Below are 20,897 nucleotides of genomic sequence, written 5' to 3' on the forward strand. Positions count from 1 at the left end.
TTAGATCTCGTTCTTCAGTACTTGTGATATTTTGGTTATTCAATCTTTCCAATTATCCTATCATTATATGTTTGCCAGTAGATCTTAGATTCAAAGGAATAAATGATGAATAGTCATTTGTAATCAAAATATCTTTCAGCATTCCGTTAATGGAAGAGAAAAAGAGGAAAATATTTTACTGATATTAAACCAAATTTCAAAGATTGTGTTTTTACCCATGTTTCATACCAAGTAAGTTTACATTCTTCTTGATATCAAATTGTTTAAACATTTTTGTTAAATTAGTCTGAATGAACCCAATATATTAAAAATAGAAACATGTATGGCCACTGGGAGTCAGAAAAAAACTTTTAAACTACTACATTATTAGAGATCTCAAAGTAATTAATTTTATTATTCAATAACAACATCATTTATATACAATCACAATCATATTGCACTTCCCCATTCATCATGGTGAGAGCTTGTTTCACAACACTAGATATAGTATTTCTATAAGGAAACAAACATTAATTTTGAATATGAAGTATTTAACCTTCATATTAAGTACCAATCTATAAAAACTTCAGACACTGCCTATAGTAGAGGTGTTTCATGGTTTCAAAAAACTCACCCATCAAATTCTTTTTTGGTCTAGATATGCTATAATTTTTACATAATATGTCTATATTTTGATCTGTAATTCTGAGACAACCATACCATGCATTCATCTCCCAATAAAATCAACCAAATCAAGCAAAATAAAGAATGATAACTTAGTTGTCAATTTCACACACAATCAATACTACTGTAAACGTATCAATTTTCGCAGTTGCTAATTTTTGCAGATTCTGTCAAGTGAACATATTCGCAGGTATCAATTTTCACAGTTTCAAAAAATGGTTAGTGTTAAAAATCAATTCCGTGTGTACTATTATTAGCGGTTTTCTATCCACCGTGTAAATAGCGAAAATTAATACATTTACAGTATTTTTTTTCTTGAAAGTGCAACAACTTAATATTAAACTAAGACTGGTTATGTGGTCTGTACCTGTTCCTGAATTACAAATAAAAGTGAATTTGGTTGGTTTTGACATCCATGAATCACCTCCTGCCTAATTTTGGTAAAGAGTGCTACTTTAAGAACTTGGATCACCTCTTTTTCAGATTGGTCAATTAAAATGTTATAGAGCCATCATACTCAAAAGATTACTTGAAAACAGCATGGAATGTTTCAACTTCACTACCTCATACATCGAAATGTCACATTCTTTTTAATACATTGTTTGATACACTATGCCATCTTTTAAGACATGTCATTATTTAAAATACACATATTAAGACATGCCACTGTTTACACTATGCCATCTTAAAACATGCCACTGTTTACACTATGCCATCTTAAGACATGCAACAGGGAATCCATCTCCTTTGTGTCTACTAACTAAATCAAGCAGTGCTTGTTTTTTATGAAGAGCTCTTGATGATTCAAGTTCATATAATGTACATAGATTAAACAGAACTCCCTCGTGTAAATTTTTCTTTGGGTCTTCATGTACAAGGACCTCTAAGCTCTTTAGGGCATCCATCAACTTGCCCAAATATAGTGAACATACTGACATATTATTTACAGCCTGTAAAGAAAAATATGACTTAAAAGAATGACATCATAACTTCCAAAAAGCCGTAAATATTTCCTCCAGTTTTATTACATACACCAAGATACTTTTTCAGAGCCCAGTTTTAAGTAAAATTGAGTATTGAGACCTTTGACAAATCATTCCCCAATTCAAATTCACACAAACTCAGTTAAAATTTCTACCAATCATCTTGATTGAAATTGAAGATTTGAGAAAAAACTAAAGCATTTCAGGATATTTTTATTACTTGAGATTTTTGTGGAACCCAAGTCAAGTATGTAAGGTAAACATCTCAAATGCTTTTGATGTTAATAAACTGAACACTTCTTCATATTTGAGAGTAGAAAATACTGAATGACATTTACTATGTAGACATTTAAATAATAATACAAGAAAGATAACTCAAGTACACCCTATCACCCATCTAAGATCAAGAGAATTTGTAAACATTCTCTTGATTATATAAAATTAATAAATATAGCTGTTTGAATTATTACTGATTAAATATACTTACTGAAGAGTTTGTAGGATCACATTCAACAGCCTTCTTAAAATTTTGATAAGCTTCAGAAAAATTGTTTAAACACATTCCTTCCAAACCTCTGAAAAGATAGAATTTTAAATTAATTAAGTAGCTCTCCAGCTAAGAATCATGCAAAATGTGATTCATGGGTAAAAAGCCTACATATTTTTATTTTTGATATTTTGTTTGAAATGTCATAGTAAACAGAAATAAACATGTGGTTTTTCATATAACCCGTGGTCTTAGGAGATAAAAATTATATAGAATGCACTGTAGATTTCAAAATTAAAGGAGATAACTCTGTAAATGGCACTCAAATACAATAGAATTTACTGGATTTTTAATGTTGATTATCTCCTAAGAGCAGGCAGATTTGAATGCATAATTACACATTTCATAGTATAGATCCATAAAACAACTTAATTACAAAAATAAAAATATGTAGCCTTTTTTGGGGTGTATCACATTTTTCAAATTTTGCAATATTCTTACAAAGACAGTTACTTAAAAACTTTTAACACAGATTATCACAAATACATATAGTAGTATATAATAACAACCAGATTAAACATTGGAGTCATTCATGAACAAAAATATACAAAATTAATGTAAGATCAGTATTACTATATGGAGCAGAAACATGGAGAACCAACAAGAAAATAGAGAGAAAACTACGTGGAGTTAGAAGAAAGATTGTTCAGAAAAAGTTTAAGAATTAAATGGATAGATAGAGTACACAGGCAAAATTATTTCACATGATTTTCACACAAATTTCACATGGTTTTCACCAGAACTGAGCAAATAAATTCGTGTGAATCGAGCCTTCACATGAAATTCACATGAATTGTACACATGCAATTCATGTTCAGTGAATTTCATGTGAAAATCATGTCAACTTCATGTGAAGATCTATTAACATGAATTTCATGTGAAAAATATCTGCCTGTGTATCAAACATTGAACTCACAGAACAAACTGGAATATGTAACATCAACATGGAAATAAAGAAGAGGAGATGGAAATATACAGGGCATGTGCTTAGAATGGATAACATCAGGCATATAAGGAAAGCAATAAGGTGAACACCAGCTGGCAGAAGGAGACCAGGATGACCAAAGGACTTTAGAGGGGGAAATAAAAAAACAGAATGGAATCAGTTGGGGTGAAATGGAAAGAATAGCAAAACAGAGCTATATGGAAGATCCTAGTGGACACCTTATGTGTTGCATAACACTATGTGGATATGATGATGATGATGATGATGATGATGATGATGAACAAAAAATTAACTCCATGATTATGATCATAAATCTATTCAAAAAGTCTTAATTTAAAAAAAAAACGTACTATAATCCAATATGTTCATTTCATATTTTACATCTCAGGATATTACAATCAATTTCACTTCATCATGTAATGGTTACTCAAATAATTTGGTTATATGCATATGACATTTCACATTTATTCCATGCAAAAATTTCACTTATTCAGTGGCCTTTAAAAGATGTTTCACTTTATCCCATAGCATGAAGACATTTTTTTTTTCAAAACATGAAGACGGTTTTCCATATTTTTTTTACCAGTTATATCATTAGTCTGGGATGAGTTAGGCAGTTGTGTTTAAGAAACCATCAACGTATTTGTGTCTTACAAATGCATCTATTTAATTTTATGTTTAAAGTAGCAGAAGTTCAAATTAAAATTTTTAAAATAATAGTGTCCAAATTTTTATTAGTCGATTGAATAATGAAGATGAAGTGGTTACCTAAATTTTGAGATAACATACCTGTTTATAAAGTTCCTACATTTATTTAGATTATCTTGACTGTCAGATAACACTTCAGCTTGCTTGAAGCACTCTTTTGCCTTAGGTACATTACCAATCTGTAAAATACTGAACTCAATATTGAATCTCAATATTTACCTTACCAGTCTCAACATTCAGCCATTTGCTTTCTTTGATGAATATTTATAATTTGATGACTACAGTTATCAAGTGCTATTGCTTCCAAATTTACAAATGAATCAGATCATCACAATGGGCACTTAGGCTTTTCCATGGTTCAATACACCAGAACTTCACATTTTGGGGTTATTTATAGTAAATAAAATAAACTGTTATCACAGAGATAAGCCTCCCCTGTTTAGTATTGTCAATATAATGGTGTGCTTGTTAAAAATTATTTTTTGTGTTGCTTTCATATTTTGTATATTAATATGAAATCATAAAATTATCATTTTTGTGCTACCACTACAAAATGCACTAGACTGTGGGGTACATGCATAAAATTGGTATGAATTTGTGATGCAATGATGGTAATGCATATGTATACCAAATATCATTGACTTAGTATAAGGAGTTCATGTTGAAATGAACTTATCAGAAAACTTAATGTAAAACTTTAACATTGAATTTTCTTAGTCAACAGACCATGACTGCAGGAGTATGTGCGTAAAATAGGCATAAATTTGTGATGCAATGATGGTAATGCATCTGTATACCAAATAACACTGACCTAGCATAAGGAATTCATGTTTAAAAGAACTTATCAGAAAACTTGACGTTAAGTTAATGGACTCCGCCATCACAGGAAAAGCAAAAGTCCCACCTTCCGCAATTTTCGTCGCAGGCGAGACAATCATGCAAAAGACCAATTGATTCATACATAACTCTAATATAAAACAAAAGTATTTTGTTATACAGTTCCATTTTCATTATTGTTATAGATAGGTCAAAGCACAAATTCATACATTTTCATATATTTTTTAAGAGTAATCAAGGGAACCAAGGTTATAGCGGTAATCAGAAGAATGCAATCCAGGGACAAAGACCAGACATGGAAAACAGACACACACAACAAAGAACATAAAGTAACTAAAATCATACATACAAAGTAACAAAAGTAAATGATCAACTCGGACTCCACTAAAAACTGGGAGCATGGACCAGGTGCACCGGTAGGGTAAGCGTCCTCTGCTTTTCTAGAAACACCTGCCGAGTTGCTCATAAAAAGTCAAGTCCGGGGTACACAAATGAGGAAAGGGAAACTATGACCCGTTGACTAAATCAGTTTTCATGGTGCTGATGGATACACCATAACGATCCACGAGTTCATGAGGACGACCATAAAACTTCCGTAGTGCTGACTTCAATCTTGTAGCAACATAACCCTGTTCCAGAAGCCTATTTGTTAGTCCTAGCGCGATACAAAAAGTCTGCGTAGTTTCTGCAAGCTCTGGCATAACGTATGAGTTGTGATATGAACATAAAAACTAAGCATAATTAAAAATCAACATAAAACATGCATTATTGAATGACTTTAATTGGAGTATTGTTACCTGTAAGTATATTCTACCCATACCACTCAGTAAGCTGCCTTTATTTGAACTGTCCTTCTTCAGGATAGAGTCAAACATACTAATGGCTGCTTCATAATCCTGCAAAAATAGATATTAGTTCTTAGAAAATTTTATTAATAATTGCTTTTTCAAAACATATCCAAACTGAAAATGTGGGACAACTTATACACTAAGAATCTCCTACTATTAGACTAAAAGGGCATCAAAATTATCAGAACCCTGAATATTTAATATTATCTAATAAAACATTATAAATTCATGTCATTTACTAAAAATTCAAACAACAACAAACAACAAATAACATGTTCTCACTTCGTTTACTGGGTAAAAGGACTCAAAGAAACAAACCTTTATGGCTAAGAATGTGTTTCCTATGATATACATCACTTGTTTTTCTCTTTCTAACCACAGGTCCTTTGATACTGAAAATAGAAAAAAAATATGCTGATTGATAAAAAGGAAATGTGTAAAAGTGTGAACCATTATTAATATAAAAAAAAGAAAAAAACATATTCCTTCAGACTATAGAATAGAAAATATTGTACAATAGCTCAATTTTATAGCTTAATAAATATCTTTTCTACATGTTACATTGATTATTTCCAGAGCAATACTTTTAATCACTTTCTTTGTTGATTTGATTACATCAATATATACATACATACCCTCTCTGCACCATTATGGACTCATGAAACTAAATTATTGATTATATTAATAAAGGAATAAAAATTCTAATTATTCCAATTTTTGGGAGGTACCAGTACTTCTGGCTAAATCAGTCTGTCTTTTTCAAATTTTAATTTCAAATTTAAAGAGCAATAAAATGATTCTACAGAGGTCCCATATGTTTAATTTTCATTATCATAAATTTATTTCATTGGTTATTCATATGCCTTCATAAGTATAAGGCCCACCTTTTCTACTTTCTTCAGTGATCTGTACACCACTACCATCCTCAGCTAAACTATCGTCCAAGTTCTTCACAATCTGTTTTCATATCAAAAATATTTCAAAAGTATGATTTTACTGCAACCAGTGAGTTACGAAAGTCAAAATCATAACATGTATTATCTCAAAATTGTAATGTATATTGTTAAAAACTAAGCATAATTAAAAATCAACAATTGCTTGACATACATATAAAAATAAATCAAGGTACCAGGAATTGAATGGTAATCCAAAAACAAAAATCCTGGAATAATGACTAGATAAAGAAAATAAACACACATAATAAAGATTACGAAACAACCTAAATACCATGCACACAGAACAAAAGTAAATGAGCAAAACCTAGCCTTCACTTAGAACTGCAAGCCAGGACCAAGTGCACCAGTAGGGTAGCATCCTATGCTTTTCTGCTCCTCTAGAAACACCAACTGAGTTAACTTTTCTAGGATTTTCCCTTTTCCTATTATAACAATGTCACATCAATCCCTAACATTTCAGATCATTGATGGTTAAAATCGATAAATTCAAAAAGTTATTGTACACCTACATGTATAAAGCTTCTTTTTGGGACTGATGAAGAGTGGGTTTATAGCCAAATTTTATTTTGATACTACAAACATTTAGAGAATCATTCTTTACCAATAGACAAAAGCAAATCAATAATGTATAGTTTAAATCTGTTTATATTCTTCTCAACTCTATTTTTATAAACAACATTGCTTTCTATGTACACAAGGCATCAAAGTAAAATACCAAAGTTGCAAACTAAATTTTGGTCCTTCATACTTGAATAATTTTGCTGAATACATACAAATTTTTTTATACCTTTTGAGCCACAGCCAGAATGTAATATAATCTATCTAGAGCTTCGTGGGATCTTCCTAAATAATGTGGTAATTCTGCATGAAGTATTCTCATACCAAAGGGAACCATAGATCCTGAAAGAATTAAGTATAAAGAATAAAAGGTGCTTATAATTTCAATACTATCAAAATCCAAAAGAATAGTTAAACTAGCACAATGAACAGTTAAGATATTCCTGATGATATTCTAAGAGACATGTTTGTTTTATCTCTACTTTCCAAATTATCAGCCAACAATAAATTTTTAAAAACTGATTAGCATCTCAACATAAAATTAACTATATTTCAGTATTGAATATTATTGAAAAGTAAACTGCTTGTGTTCCAATTAAAAACATATTACCCCAACAGTAATTTTCCCCATATTATACAAATAGGACAAAAACAATGTTTTATCTAACCTTTCCTGCCTGGATAAATCCTTGGATAATATTCATAATAAAGATCTGGAGTGTCTAAATTCTGGAATGCTTGGAATTCTGATTCAGCTATACTATAGTATCTAAGCTTCATTAACAATGCTAGTCGACAAAACCATAACTGTCAGAGAGAAAAAAATGACATGATGTAGATGTAGGTTTAGAGATGTACATCATACAAAGTATTTAAGTAATACAGTTTAATTCATCAAAATTTTATTTGTTAAAATTAAAACAATTAAATTTAAGACAGTTACAAACAGCAAAATTTGTTAGTGTGTCAGTTAAGATATTGAACATATGTATACTTCTGTAAACGTATCAATTTTTACGGTATACTAATTTTCACTATTCTCACAGTAGACAGAAAATCGCAAAAAAAACAGTACACACAAATTGGATTTTTTTACATCATACATTACTAACCATTTTTTGAAACTGTGAAAATTGATACACACGAATATGTTCCTTTGACGGAATCCACAAAAATAAGAAATCAAGAATAATAATAATTTTACAGTATATGTTTAGACAATATAACCATGTTACAGAACTATACCAAGTTTCACTATAATGCTACCTAAAAATAAAAGGCAATAGACAGACAGCAGATAATTTTTTTAATCCTGTCTTGCAAGAAAAGATGTTTTTGGTTCCTTTGACCTCTTGATACTCAAAAATGACCCCATATTGATTGAAAAATGCAGGTTTTGACTTCCAGATGGAATTCAATGAAAAATAATTTTAGACCAAAATTTGACCAGAAATGAAAGAAAAAATTTTTGTTTTGTATGGCCACTTTGACCCCTTATAACTCAAAAAACTGTAAGAGTTGTCTGAAATTTGATTGAAAAATGCAGGCACGGATTTTCATAGGGAATCAAACAAAAAAATTTAAAATCAGACAGAAAATTAAAAGTTGATTTTTATGGTGTTACCCCACTTCTGCTCCCTGTAGACTGAAAATGCTATTTTAATTTTTTAAATATTCTGAACAAAGAATTTTACAAGAAACAAATTAAAAATGCCAAAATTGAAATGAGAAATAGATCTTCTGCATCGATTTAAAAAAAAAACATCTATTTTACCCCTTTTGGCCCCTTTTCGCAGAACACTAGGAACCAGTGACCCAATTTTAAAAAGCAAGTTCCCTCTACCTACAAGTTCCAATATATCAAAATTTCACGACATTAGGTTCTCTAAAACTTAAATTATCAAACAGAAATGGAAAAGTTAACACTGCTACGCCAACAATAACAGCAACTACAATGCCAACAACATCATAACATAATACGATCATATTTTTTGTAATCATATAAAAATGAGGAAATTCTACAAAATTTAAAATATTTATATAAACAACCGTCCTTTAACAATCCTCAGTCATGTCATATGAATGGTATTAATATTTCTATTGTACAGAAACATAATACATTTTATAGGGGATATTATCACTTGTAATATATATATACTGTACACATATTAATTTTCGTGGTTGCTAAATTTTCATGGATTCTGTAAAGTGGACAAATGATAAGTGTTGTATAGTGTTAGAAGGCAATTTTGCGGATATTATTTTTTTGCACTTTTATGTTTGCTGTGAAAAGAGTGAAAATTAGTGCTTCTGGAAAAATAATACTTTAACAGTATTGCATAAGCATGCAAGGAAAAAACAATTATAAACAATATTGGACAATTTTTACAAATTTTCATTTTATATACAGTGCTCTGCACAAACTTGCACGCAAGTAAATTGCGTATTCCTGTTGCTTACATAATTTTCGATGACAAATAGGCTATGTAATGAACAGGATCCCATCGTTCCACAAAATAGAACAATACCTGAAGAGAATTAGATGAATGTGTTGTTATCTGTCCTATCTTATCAGCACCTTGTCCAGCCTCAGTTAGCAACCTTCCTGTCAAATCTATTGCCGATTGGAAACAACCTCCCTCCTGAAAGCATACATCTCTTAATCAAAATATAATTTTTATATTGCATATGGTGTAAGTCTATGTTACTAAGTTATGTTCATTGGTTATTATGATCACGTAATGTAAAGGATATTCTATGTACATGAAACCTTGTTTCCTTTTTTTTTAAATAAATTAATGTTATGTTTCTATTTATACATATATTGACGCTATACTTCTAAATTTAGATCTGGATATAAACCGTTTCGTTCAGTTATTACTCTCAGCCAATAATGGCGAAAGTGCCACCGACAAAGTAGACAAAATGGAAATACATCATCTACATATGTAATAATATAAAGTGAGAACTTTCACTCCGTCAAAATGTTATATATGGACCTGTTAGATTATACACTTCGTAAAAAGTCCATAATTGATAAATATCATATCTTACTATTCCTGATACCTGACTTATGGTATATCACTATGTAAAAAAGGTTAAGCAGATCTAATTTGTGGTAGCTAACAACAATGCAGAAACCAACATGAAATTACTGTAAATCAGAAATTATTGCATTTTTTACTTTAGTAAAAAAAATGTAACTTAATTCAAATTTTAATAATCAAAAGCAGTATTATGGGGTTTCTAACATTAAAGATGCAGTATCTTTCTCAAAATAGCATTTTTGATTAAAATAACAAAATAGCAATAATTATTACATGCAGTAATTTCTGAACTTAAAGTATACAATTCAAAAAGAATTTGAATGATAAAAATTGATTTCAAAAGGGTATGGGGACAGTGGACATTAATTGCATTCAGAAATCTCTGAATAGTGTACTGAAAAATTTATTTATTTTTTTCTGATATTTTATCATGAGACAAGTTAAGGTAGGATTTGAGGCAAACACAGTTAGCGATGTTTTATGCATCAGGGCAGCAAGTTATCCAAAACTATAATAAAAATGAAGCTTCCGCTAACATTAAAAAAAAACATTACACAAAATGTGAAAAGGAAAAATTTTACTCCCATGAACATACAATTAATTTCTTTAATCCATCAACATCTTGAGGTACACTATCTACAGTTAGAACTTGTCTCTTGATAGCTTCCTGTTCACCCATGTATCTATAAACTAAATCCCTCACAGGGTCACCCTGAAATAAACATCAGAAAAAACTGACATCATATTTTTCTCTACCAGCTGACTTTATTTTCAGTGGAAAACAAAAACACAAGACAAAATAATTAAAGTCAAACACCACTAAATAATTTCTCTATGGAATTCTATCATACAAACATAAAAAACAATAAATTCAATATACTTTATATGTCCATTACAATTTGAACTGTTTTATCATATTATGTCAGGGGTGGATCCAGACACTTTGAAAAGGTGGGGTGGCTGCTAGGGTTCCTCAGAAAAAGGGGGTGCTAGGACATTATTTGCCACTTTTTGTCAATTTTACACATGAAAATGAAAAGTTTTCCAATGAAAAAAAAAATGGTGCCAACCCCCTGCACCCTCCCCCTGGATCCACAACTGGATAAGTAGAAACTCATACTGGTCCAAGATCTAGTGAATAATAAAGATTGATTAGTTTGGTCTGCTGTGGTTAAAATAGAATAAGGAATGACAAATCATCATTTGGAAGTATCAGGTAAAATATCATGATATCAGAACAATTACCTAATCTGACACCTTTTACTTCCATTTGATAGAGGGCATCTTGTCATATGAATTTTAACATAATACTAAGATTCAAAGTTGGCTAAATAAATATGAAGTTTTAATAATTAACATAATCAAGCTAAAATGCATAAAAGGATTCCTTCTTCGGGTGTGTCCTTATTGTATGACTTATGATGTCTCATGATTCTCAACCCTGCATGGGAAGAATTAGGATTGAATTTGTACACAATGGGGACATAACTTTTAGTAGGTTTAAACTGGTCTGGAGCTGGCATGTCAGTTAACTGCTGGTAAGTCCTTTGTACATTTGTGTAATATTCAGTTTCTTTATTTCCATTGTAACAAAGCTCAGACCCTTTTAAACTGATTTTCAGGTGTGTTTAAATGTGTTATATTTTTTCCACAGTGGCCAGTTTTTAAAGGAGGAGGTTTGTAAGCACCAAAAAGCACTTTAACCCCGCCACATTTTTACACCTGTCCCAAGTCAGGAATTTCTGGCCACTGTTACAGTCTGTATGTCTTGTTTCGTTTTTATCTTTATTTTTTTATAATTCTAATCACGAGATTCTTCATGCTTATAACAGTTTTTGATTGGTAGAGAACGTCGTGGCCAGAAAGTTCATACATGCATGAACTTCGCCAGATTGTTCATACATGCATGAATGCCAGTGAACTTAAAACCAATATGGCGGGCGTGTAGTTCGAAAGAGTGTGGCAACGAACTGAAGTTGAATGGCATAATATAGCCATAAGAATATTTTATTACATGCACACTGATTTCACTGGTCAAGTTTGTTTACAGAGAGTAATTTTCAGCTTGGGGAAAGAAACTTATAAGTGAGTCTGACTGAACCCTTCTTCCTTGTTGTATTTCCTTAATAATTATATTCCTGTTGAATTGTTTACATCTCGTATTTTTCAAACCCAACTATCACTTCGTCCATGCCATCTTCACTGTTGTTGTGTAGCCAATTATGTGTAAATATTCGTCCACGCTCCAATAAGTGTGCAAAGGAATGTGTGTGGATTGAAGCGTAAACATCAACACAGTCTATTAATATAACCGACTGAGGCTCTCAGAGGGTAACTCTGACTGTCAGATAGAATTATAAGGATTGAACAGCTATTTTCGGTCGTTCATGCATGTATCATTGTATGAACAGATCTTGGAGCTCCCAAACTCAATGAACGGCCAAAGCCCGTTCATGTAATGTTTGGGAGTGGAGAGATCCGTTCATACATGCATGAACGACCAAAAACACTGTTCAATCCTATAATGTTACTTGAGTATATAGAGGCAACTCTTTCGCTGAACCTGTGTATAAATGTTTTTTTTTTTGCGCCAGCTGCAGCTTTTAAGAGGGTTTCCTCATTGTTCATTGAAGGCCTTGGGCTAACATTTTCCTCCATTTTTGTCTCTTTGACATTTACACCATACCTACTCTCATCATATTCCTTCTAGATTGACATGAAATGAATGAATGGATAAATATACTAACCAAATTTCTTAAATAATTTTTATAAAAAAAAAAAATACATGACTCTTCAAAATACTTAAACTTCTGATACAAATGTCTTCAAGAGAACATGTATTTATCAATCTTATTGCTATGTAATACTTATGCTATAGTTCTCCTCTATGCATCATGCCGACTACATAATCCTTCTTTGGTTTATCAGAATAAATCATACAAACATATTAAGCATAAATACGTAAAAACATGAATAGGTATGCATGTAGCTTAATTTACCTGTGGTTCATTCACAACCAAACCAGGTGTACTAAGATTTTCTGCAACAGGTGTGAAGTTAGAATGGTCACCAGGTAACCAGGCATCATGTTGTCTATCTGAATCACTCATTTGAATACTTGATAAAAATACATCATCCCCAGTATCAGAAAACAAAGTTGTTGGTGGAGGGGTTTTGTATGACTTGGCTGAATTTGGTGCGCTTGCATCTGAAAAAAAATTAGCACATAAATATTCTGTGTGGTATCTATCTCTTGTTAACAGAGAAATGCTTGTGTCATCTTCTTTAGATCTTTTTCTACATATACCTACCATCCCACAGACATATTTGTGATGGTTTGTCAAAACTATTAGTTACTATCTATTCAACAAAAATGTGTGCAACAGGTTTTTTTAATGTGACAAGCCTCCCTAAAAATATACATGTGTGAAAATTTTCTGGTAACAGCTGCTAACAAATATTATTTTAAAACTTAAAATCAACATGCAATGGCAAAAAAAAATTCACAAAATGTAAAAATCAGTAAATGACAAAATAAAATACTATCATAAAATATTCACCTGTTCCAACTGGTGATACAGCCTCTACTGCTGGTGAAATTGGTTGGCTATGTAGCTGAGTTGGTGGAACATTAATTGGTGGTGGTATTGGTTGATGTGTTGGAGTTGCAAAGGGAGAGAACTGGTTGGAAGAAAACTGAGAAACAGGCAAAGGAGGCGGTGGCCCCTGTTCACTTCCATGTCCTGAACCAATGGAATGCTGACTAGCTGATGAAATCTGTCTATCAAAGCCTGGACTAATTTGATCAGTTTCATTATGATCTGATTCAGACATATGCATGGAGTTCATCCTTTCAGCAAGCAGACTTGTTCCAGGTGAAACCCCATACTCTGTAAAATCAGGATTAGGGTCATTTTCAGCTGTAAACATTTCAAAATCTTCCTTCTCATCAATCAACTGCATCGAGGCTTCCATTACATTTGTGTCACTTTCAAGTTGGAAATCAACACTCTCGGGTTCTTCATGTGATAATTTAGACTCTAATGGCTGATGAGGAGGCTGTATATCTTCAAACTGTAGTTCATTATCATTATTTTCAACACTCTCTATGTCACCCTGTTTGCTTAACTGAGGTTCTTCAGGCCCAACAGAAACAAATGCTGAACTACTAAAAGGATCATCAATAGAATTTTGATCTGCAAAATAACTGCTTATGTTCATTTTAGGCTCCACTTCATTGTTGGTTACCTGTTGTGATGGTGGCTCTACTTTCTCATCCATCAAAAATTCACTCAAATCTGTTGTATCTCCACCAGCTTTTACAACTATTCCTTCAGAGTCAGCATCAATAGGATCTGCTTTGGAAAATTATAGATACAGTAATTAGATAACAATTCATGGTTACATCGAAAACTTGCAAGCAAAAATAAATAAATGGGCCGAAAAACATGGACCATGCATTGGCTTATCCACTACTTTCAACTAGTTTACTCCTTTCGATTAAATGTATTATTTATGCCCTAACCACAATTTAAGGATTTCGGCAACTTCCATAATGCAGCAATTCAATAAGCCACTAGTCACATGAAATTATGCCACCTCTTTCAAATACAGCTGCACTAATTCATATTATACACTCAGTCTCCACCCCACCTCCTCTTTATGATTTTTTAAGTGGTCATAACAAAGATGGACAGACAATGCTAAACATAGTCCCATAATACTTCTGTCAAAAGAAAGGCCTATTAAAATGTACTGGAGCAACTGACAATGTTTATTACAACACTACAAGAATTCTTAAAGAAGTTTTGATATAAACTGAAACTGTCCTGGATATTCAACTATAGACAACATTATTAATTCTTTATAAGCGTAGCTCTGATAATTTTTTCTTGACCATCAAAAATCATAACAGTCCCATGGTTGATGGTCATGTCATCAACAATATAATACATGTACAAAATTTGTCAGGCCATCTACCACAAATTGTTAATATAAATACACCAGCTGTCAGAAGTACTTTGTAAATAGTCAAGCTAGAAAATATACACTCCCTGAACTTCCTGGCTTTATAAACCCCCTATGCAACTGTCAATAGACTGGTGCTGAATTATACACCAAGATCAGATAAAAGATGATGAAAGTTAACACTAATTTATTCAAAATTTATTACACTTCAGGTTAAATTTTACCTTTCACTAAATCTGGAATAGCTGTGATTATATCCTGAACATCCTCCTCTATAACAGATGGCTCAAGGTAAACAGAATCAAGAGTTCCTGTCGTGGCAGAATGTCTCAAAGGGGATACCTGTGATCCATCTGTATGAAGATAGAACTCCTTTTCTGCAAGAGACTCATCATCCAACAAGTCTTCTACACTATCATCTGCCATTACTGATAGCTGAAAAACAGGGGTAAAGTTAATGCACTTAAGTGAATGATTTTTGGTTGTATCAATGTAGCTTGACTCTTGCCAGACAATACTCACTAGCAATGTGATAAGTGCCACTGGTAGAACAGACATGCTTACCCTTCCTGAGCATCTGATGACATTCCCAGTCTTTTTATGGATTTAATATTGATATCATAGTGTTTTAATTTTAGTATAACTGCTTGTTTTCCTTATCTTCAGTTTTTGTATGTACACATAATTTATTTTATTCTGTTTGCTACCTAAACATTGTGTATGCAGTCTCAGTAGATCTTCAGTAGATCTTCTTTGCTTCTTGTTTTCATGATCAGGCCATGTTGTACTTAAATTCTGATATATCAGAATTATCCCATTATTGACACTTCACTATTTGTTTTTGCCAATAAATCTATGTTAGAATGTGATTTGTTTGTTTGTTGTTGCTTTTGGGGTATTTTTTGTGTGGTCCATACATCCATCTGGGTATTGAAAAATATGATGTGTATAATTTATCAATGATCCAGCTAGTCAAATTTTAACAAAATGGCACACCAACAATAAGCTTAGATAATCATGTTTTCTAATGCACTTCATCAACCAATCATGAACTCCTCATAACAGTTATTTATCATAATTTATATTGTATTATGTACATGCATTACTTTTGAATCATTGATCTGATCTCAAATTCCTATGCCGTACATACATGTACTTTTGTATGAATCAGAAAATGTGCAAGCATAGAGTGGTCTTCCAACCCTCAGGACAAGACTGTTCATCTTCTTAAAATTGCTATCCACATGTAGAAAAGGAAGTTCCAATAACCAGATACTTCACTTATGTTTAAAATTGGGAAGCAACCAAGATTTATAGCAAAAATAATACATTAATTCATACATGATATCTGAACAATCCCACATTTGTCTCCAAATGACCTTTTGGACCACAATGTAATTGTACAATGTAGGGGTTCAAAATTAGCTGTAGACCAATAGTCCTAGATCCTTAATTTCTTACCTAGGACCTTTGAAATTTTATTTGCCCAGATCCTGGACTTTTAAATACGTTCTTGACACTTTATTGCAATCTTCTGAGTTAACTTTGGTGGGCCATTAATTTGAAACTTAAAAATGTCCAAGATTTTCCATTCCTGAAAGGCAATTTGGACCCCTGCAGTATGATTTCACCTACCAATTAGTTGAATGAGAGTCAAATATGAGAACAAAACTTATTTTCCTTAAGAGCATCCATGAGTGTGGATATGTCTATTGACTTAGCACCAATCTGCAACTAAGACTGTTCTCTAATCAACGATGGGTCTTAAATTGGGTGATCACAAGATGCACTTCCCAAGTCAGAGAATATCTGAATACATACATGTACATCAAAATCCCAATATTAGGTTGTGTGTCAAATGCAAAGTCCCCAAATTATTAGTCCAGACAATAATGACGTTCGCTGAAGCATTTTTTAAAACGTTTATGCCCCACAAGGCAACCAAGTAAAATAAAAATTATCCTCTCAAGAAGGCATGATTTTGTTTTGGATTACCAATTATGTGCATTATGCCTGGTAGTAGATCTAGTAAACCCTGAATTCAAACCTAAACAAGAGGCTCCCAGGAGCCTGAATCGCTCACCTTGTTGAATTTTGCCTTTCAAAGGCAATAAATTAAACAAGAAGTTGTCCAACAATTTTGACTCAAGAAGTCTTTGGTAGGCCTTATCACAAGATCTTTTCAACAATTGAAAGTTTCTTTTAATCTATCATAGTTTTCAAGATATTGACTGAAAATTATTTTAAAAAAGTCATTTTTCCCCTTTCAAGGGCAATAACTCTTACAAGGAATCTCAAGACTTTTGTAGTCTTAATAATATGGATCATTTTAACTATTGAAAGAATTTGGATAAACCTAGAAGATATATGTGAAAAACTACTGTCTAACCCTTATGTTCTATTTTTAGTAACGGCGGCATGTTTTTTGACGAATCAAAAATCCCCACATCAGTTCTATGCAGGATACCCCAAGGAACATTCATACCAAGTTTGGTTCTAATTAGTTGAGTAGTTTCAGAGGAGAAGAGTTTTGTATAATTGTTAAAGACGACAGACGCCAAGTGATGGCAATAGCTCACATGGCCTTTGGCCAGGTGAGCAAAAAATCTTGTTCCAATATAATTTCTTTAATTAAAAGAGCCATAAATCTGACAAATGCTGTTAACTGCTCTCTCAACAGTTTAGGGAGAGTTTTATGACAGGTAATTATATCACAGATGATTGACAAGTAGAAAATGGATCCCTATTGGATCTATCACCAAGTTATGGACAGCCAATCATTTGTTAATCATTAATTTCTACTACATAATTAATCTGACTGACACTGTCAGTTTAACAGGTCAGTATGTGTAGAATTACATATGTTAACAATTACAAAATCACTCATTTGGTTACTCAAAAAGTCAATTACCTCCCTTAGAATTTTCAATCTCTTTTTACTTTTCTGTATTTTTGCCAGTACACTATATTTGCCAAAAGTTGTGTTTGCAATAGTTATAAGAAATACTATTACTATAAATTAGTGATGATTTTGGAAATTTGATAGCAGCAAACTTGAATATTTGTCACATGTACATTTCCTGAAAAATATTGTACCTCATGGTATTCAGAAATGCAAATAAACACCAACCCATGTTTAGCCCATCAACAATTCAAATTTGTGACTTCCTCTACTGAAGGTTAATTTCCCAAGAACAATTAAATCCCCACTCCCATAAGCTGTGTTAAATATAAAAAGTTTAGGTGTTCACAATGTAATTTTTTCAATTGTTATTTTTTTTTAGAATAGTTAAACTTCAGACTTTCAATTAGGTAAGGAGGAAATCACCATCAAAAAGGCTTACTACATTCTACAGTGTTCTAGGATTCCTATTTCCCGTTACCTGGGGCAAGTGAAATTTGGGTCAGGAAAAGTTAGGCACTTAGTTACACTTTCCCATGGCAAGTTGAAAACTCCATATGCTGTAAGGATTTGTTTTGTTAGGAAAGCAGTCATTGACTGTGGAAAAGTTGATTTTATATGGATTTTTCCTGAGGAAACCTCAATTTCTGAAAAATCCTAGAACACTGGTTCTATATACATTAGTATTATATTACATGCACATATATTGACATAAAAAACTTGGTCAACTGAAAAAGACCATTTAATGCAAGAGAGGTCTCATCCATACATTAATACAGTAACATCCACAATGCCTCCAAATATGTTGTGAAATTGTCCATCCCCATGTTGTCCCACTTAAAAAATCTGATGGGGATTTTCAAAAGTTGGCGGGTATCTAATGTCTGGCAAGCTATTTTTGACTTGGTGCCATCCTACCTCTAGCACCTGAGATGATGGAAGTCACAGCAAATTTATATATGCTAAACATGTGTTTTAAAATATTGTTTAAGGTGTTCTATTTACACAGAAGTTCAACCTACTGGAAGTCAAGCAATAAAAGTCCTAAATTTTTGTAAAATCCCAAGAAAATGTTTTAAATGAAGACAGTTACCAAAGTGACCAGCCATATTGATTAGGTCACTAATTTTACAGAATACAAATTATTTTTGAAAAAACAAACTTTTAATTGGTAATGGCAACTCAAAGGTTAATTAAAAAGTTTTGTCTTGCAAATTAAAATACACAATTTTGTTAACCTGAATGGTGGATGTAACAATTAAAAATGCTAAAAAATTAATGAAAAGAGTTCATTTAAACTGCTTTTGCAAAGCATTTCAAGGATTGCTGAAATTTCTCGTCTGGTACATTTTGTAATAAATTTGTTCTTCATCAATTTAGTCACCCGTGAGATTGTAAAGAAACCGTATAAATAGATTTAAGTGATGTTTTTTCTTTAACATAGTAATTTTGCAGATTTCAAAGAATGTTAGAACATGCACTTGGGAGCAGGGACTTTATATTACAATAAGGTTGAGATATGGAGAAACAGAATTCCAACCTCTTACAGAGTAAACTATATCATGCTTTTGACTATTACAGCAACAAGACTTGTAGTTACAATAATGTAACCTTCCATCCACATATATGTAAGTACCAAGTTCCTGCATCCAATTAATCAGTATCACAATTAAATTAATTGAATAAACAAGCATGGCTTTATTGTTAGGTTGATGTACATGTAAATGATGTATTTATAAGATCAAGAAAGTTATAGTTGTAATGATATAAAATTATTATCAAATTAACATTTGTTAAGTAAACAGTTAAACTGTAGTTAAACTTCTTGAGAAATTGAATTGAAAAAAAAAACAAACTAAACTGAAAGTTTCAGGAAATATGTTTGTTTGAGGTTTATATATAAAACCTTGTCTTGTCAAGGAAGAAAATGCAATACATTAAAAGTCTCATATCTCATTTATAAATAACTCAAATGCGGTCTGGGAGCAGGCAGAGCATCAACAAAGCAGCCCAGCTGTTAGTGGGACATATTCTGATTGAATTCCTAAGACTGGTATCCCGAAGGGTGGGCTACGCTACCTCCAACTACTAACAGAATCCCCATAAAGATAGTCAAGACCGTAAATACCCCAATTCATCAAATAATTTTTTCTACACACATATCAGGTTTCTTCTGGAGGTAAAAATAGTGACCGAAATCCATGCAATTTGCAGGTATTTTTTAAATTGACTTACCGCATCATAATTATTCACCTACTTAATTTTTCACTATCCATATAGAATATATCTGTTAACTAAAACATCATTCCAATTGAAAATGTTAAGTTGCAAATGACAGTGCAAATGTAGATGAAACAACCAAAGGCAAAGTAGTATATAGTCAAAACATACAATATATCAGAATTCAAGTACATGGCCTAACATGAAAGTAGGTGAAATGACTATAGGCAAACAGGTTTCGTGGCGAAATGACCCAGATTCCCCTAAGGCCAAGGGAGGGAAGGTATGTGGATGGAAGGTTACGTTATTGTAACTACAGGACTTATAAGTAAATTATCCCTGTATGTCACACCAACACTGACACTGTTCAGTTGGCAACAGGTGTGAAAAAAGTGCTCCGTATGATCAACCGTACAAAAGGAACAAGTCTACAAGTAATAAATTGTAGAACTTGCAAAGATTGTTAGAAAGCATTAATTACTTAAAAATTGTTGTGGCAGTTTATGTCCTCTAAGTGATTATTCGTCTAAGATCTCAATGTCGATAATTTTTTTCACAACTGCACTTGTGTTGTCGTAAATGCATTCGACCAGTTTTTGGTCAATAAAATTCAGGTAATATCAAATAAAAAATATTGCTTGAAATGACTTAATATCACTTGAAAAAATCGGTATAGATTAAGGTAATGTTTTGTAAATAAAACTAATTTTGAAT

The 20,897-nt window shown here is 32.1% G+C and overlaps 1 protein-coding gene across 2 annotated transcripts; it reads right to left on the minus strand.

Moving 5' to 3' along the window:
- Positions 1-363: 363 nt before the first annotated feature.
- LOC148628656 (trafficking protein particle complex subunit 12-like) lies at positions 364-20,786 on the minus strand. 2 transcript variants are annotated; one of them, XM_088591740.1, is made up of 14 exons: positions 20,665-20,786; positions 15,286-15,496; positions 13,654-14,448; positions 13,093-13,301; positions 10,689-10,805; positions 9,575-9,688; positions 7,715-7,853; positions 7,276-7,388; positions 6,417-6,489; positions 5,851-5,924; positions 5,482-5,580; positions 3,929-4,026; positions 2,134-2,221; positions 364-1,613 (listed from the first exon to the last, which is right to left on the minus strand). In XM_088591740.1, the coding sequence occupies exons 2-14, from the start codon at positions 15,485-15,487 to the stop codon at positions 1,371-1,373; spliced, it is 2,364 nt and encodes a 787-aa protein (XP_088447866.1). In that variant the 5' UTR covers positions 15,488-15,496; positions 20,665-20,786; the 3' UTR covers positions 364-1,370. The 2 variants fall into 2 exon arrangements, with proteins under 2 accessions (XP_088447866.1, XP_088447858.1); XM_088591732.1 differs by having other exon boundaries at positions 13,654-14,451.
- Between the last annotated feature and the right edge of the window lie 111 nt (positions 20,787-20,897).

This window comes from Perna viridis, chromosome 1 (assembly GCF_037379345.1).
Source record: "Perna viridis isolate PV_CMFRI_1.1 ecotype Kerala chromosome 1, ASM3737934v1, whole genome shotgun sequence".
Taxonomy (NCBI): domain Eukaryota; kingdom Metazoa; phylum Mollusca; class Bivalvia; order Mytilida; family Mytilidae; genus Perna; species Perna viridis.

Excerpts from the sequence above, each read along its gene's own strand:
- LOC148628656 (XM_088591732.1), bottom strand. The coding sequence starts at position 15,487 with ATGGCAGATGATAGTGTAGAAGACTTGTTGGATGATGAGTCTCTTGCA. Across the intron at positions 14,452-15,285 it reads TATTCCAGATTTAGTGAAAG|CAGATCCTATTGATGCTGAC; the intron begins GTAAAATTTAAC and ends AATTTTCCAAAG. Across the intron at positions 13,302-13,653 it reads TGTATCACCAGTTGGAACAG|ATGCAAGCGCACCAAATTCA; the intron begins GTGAATATTTTA and ends ATTTTTTTTCAG.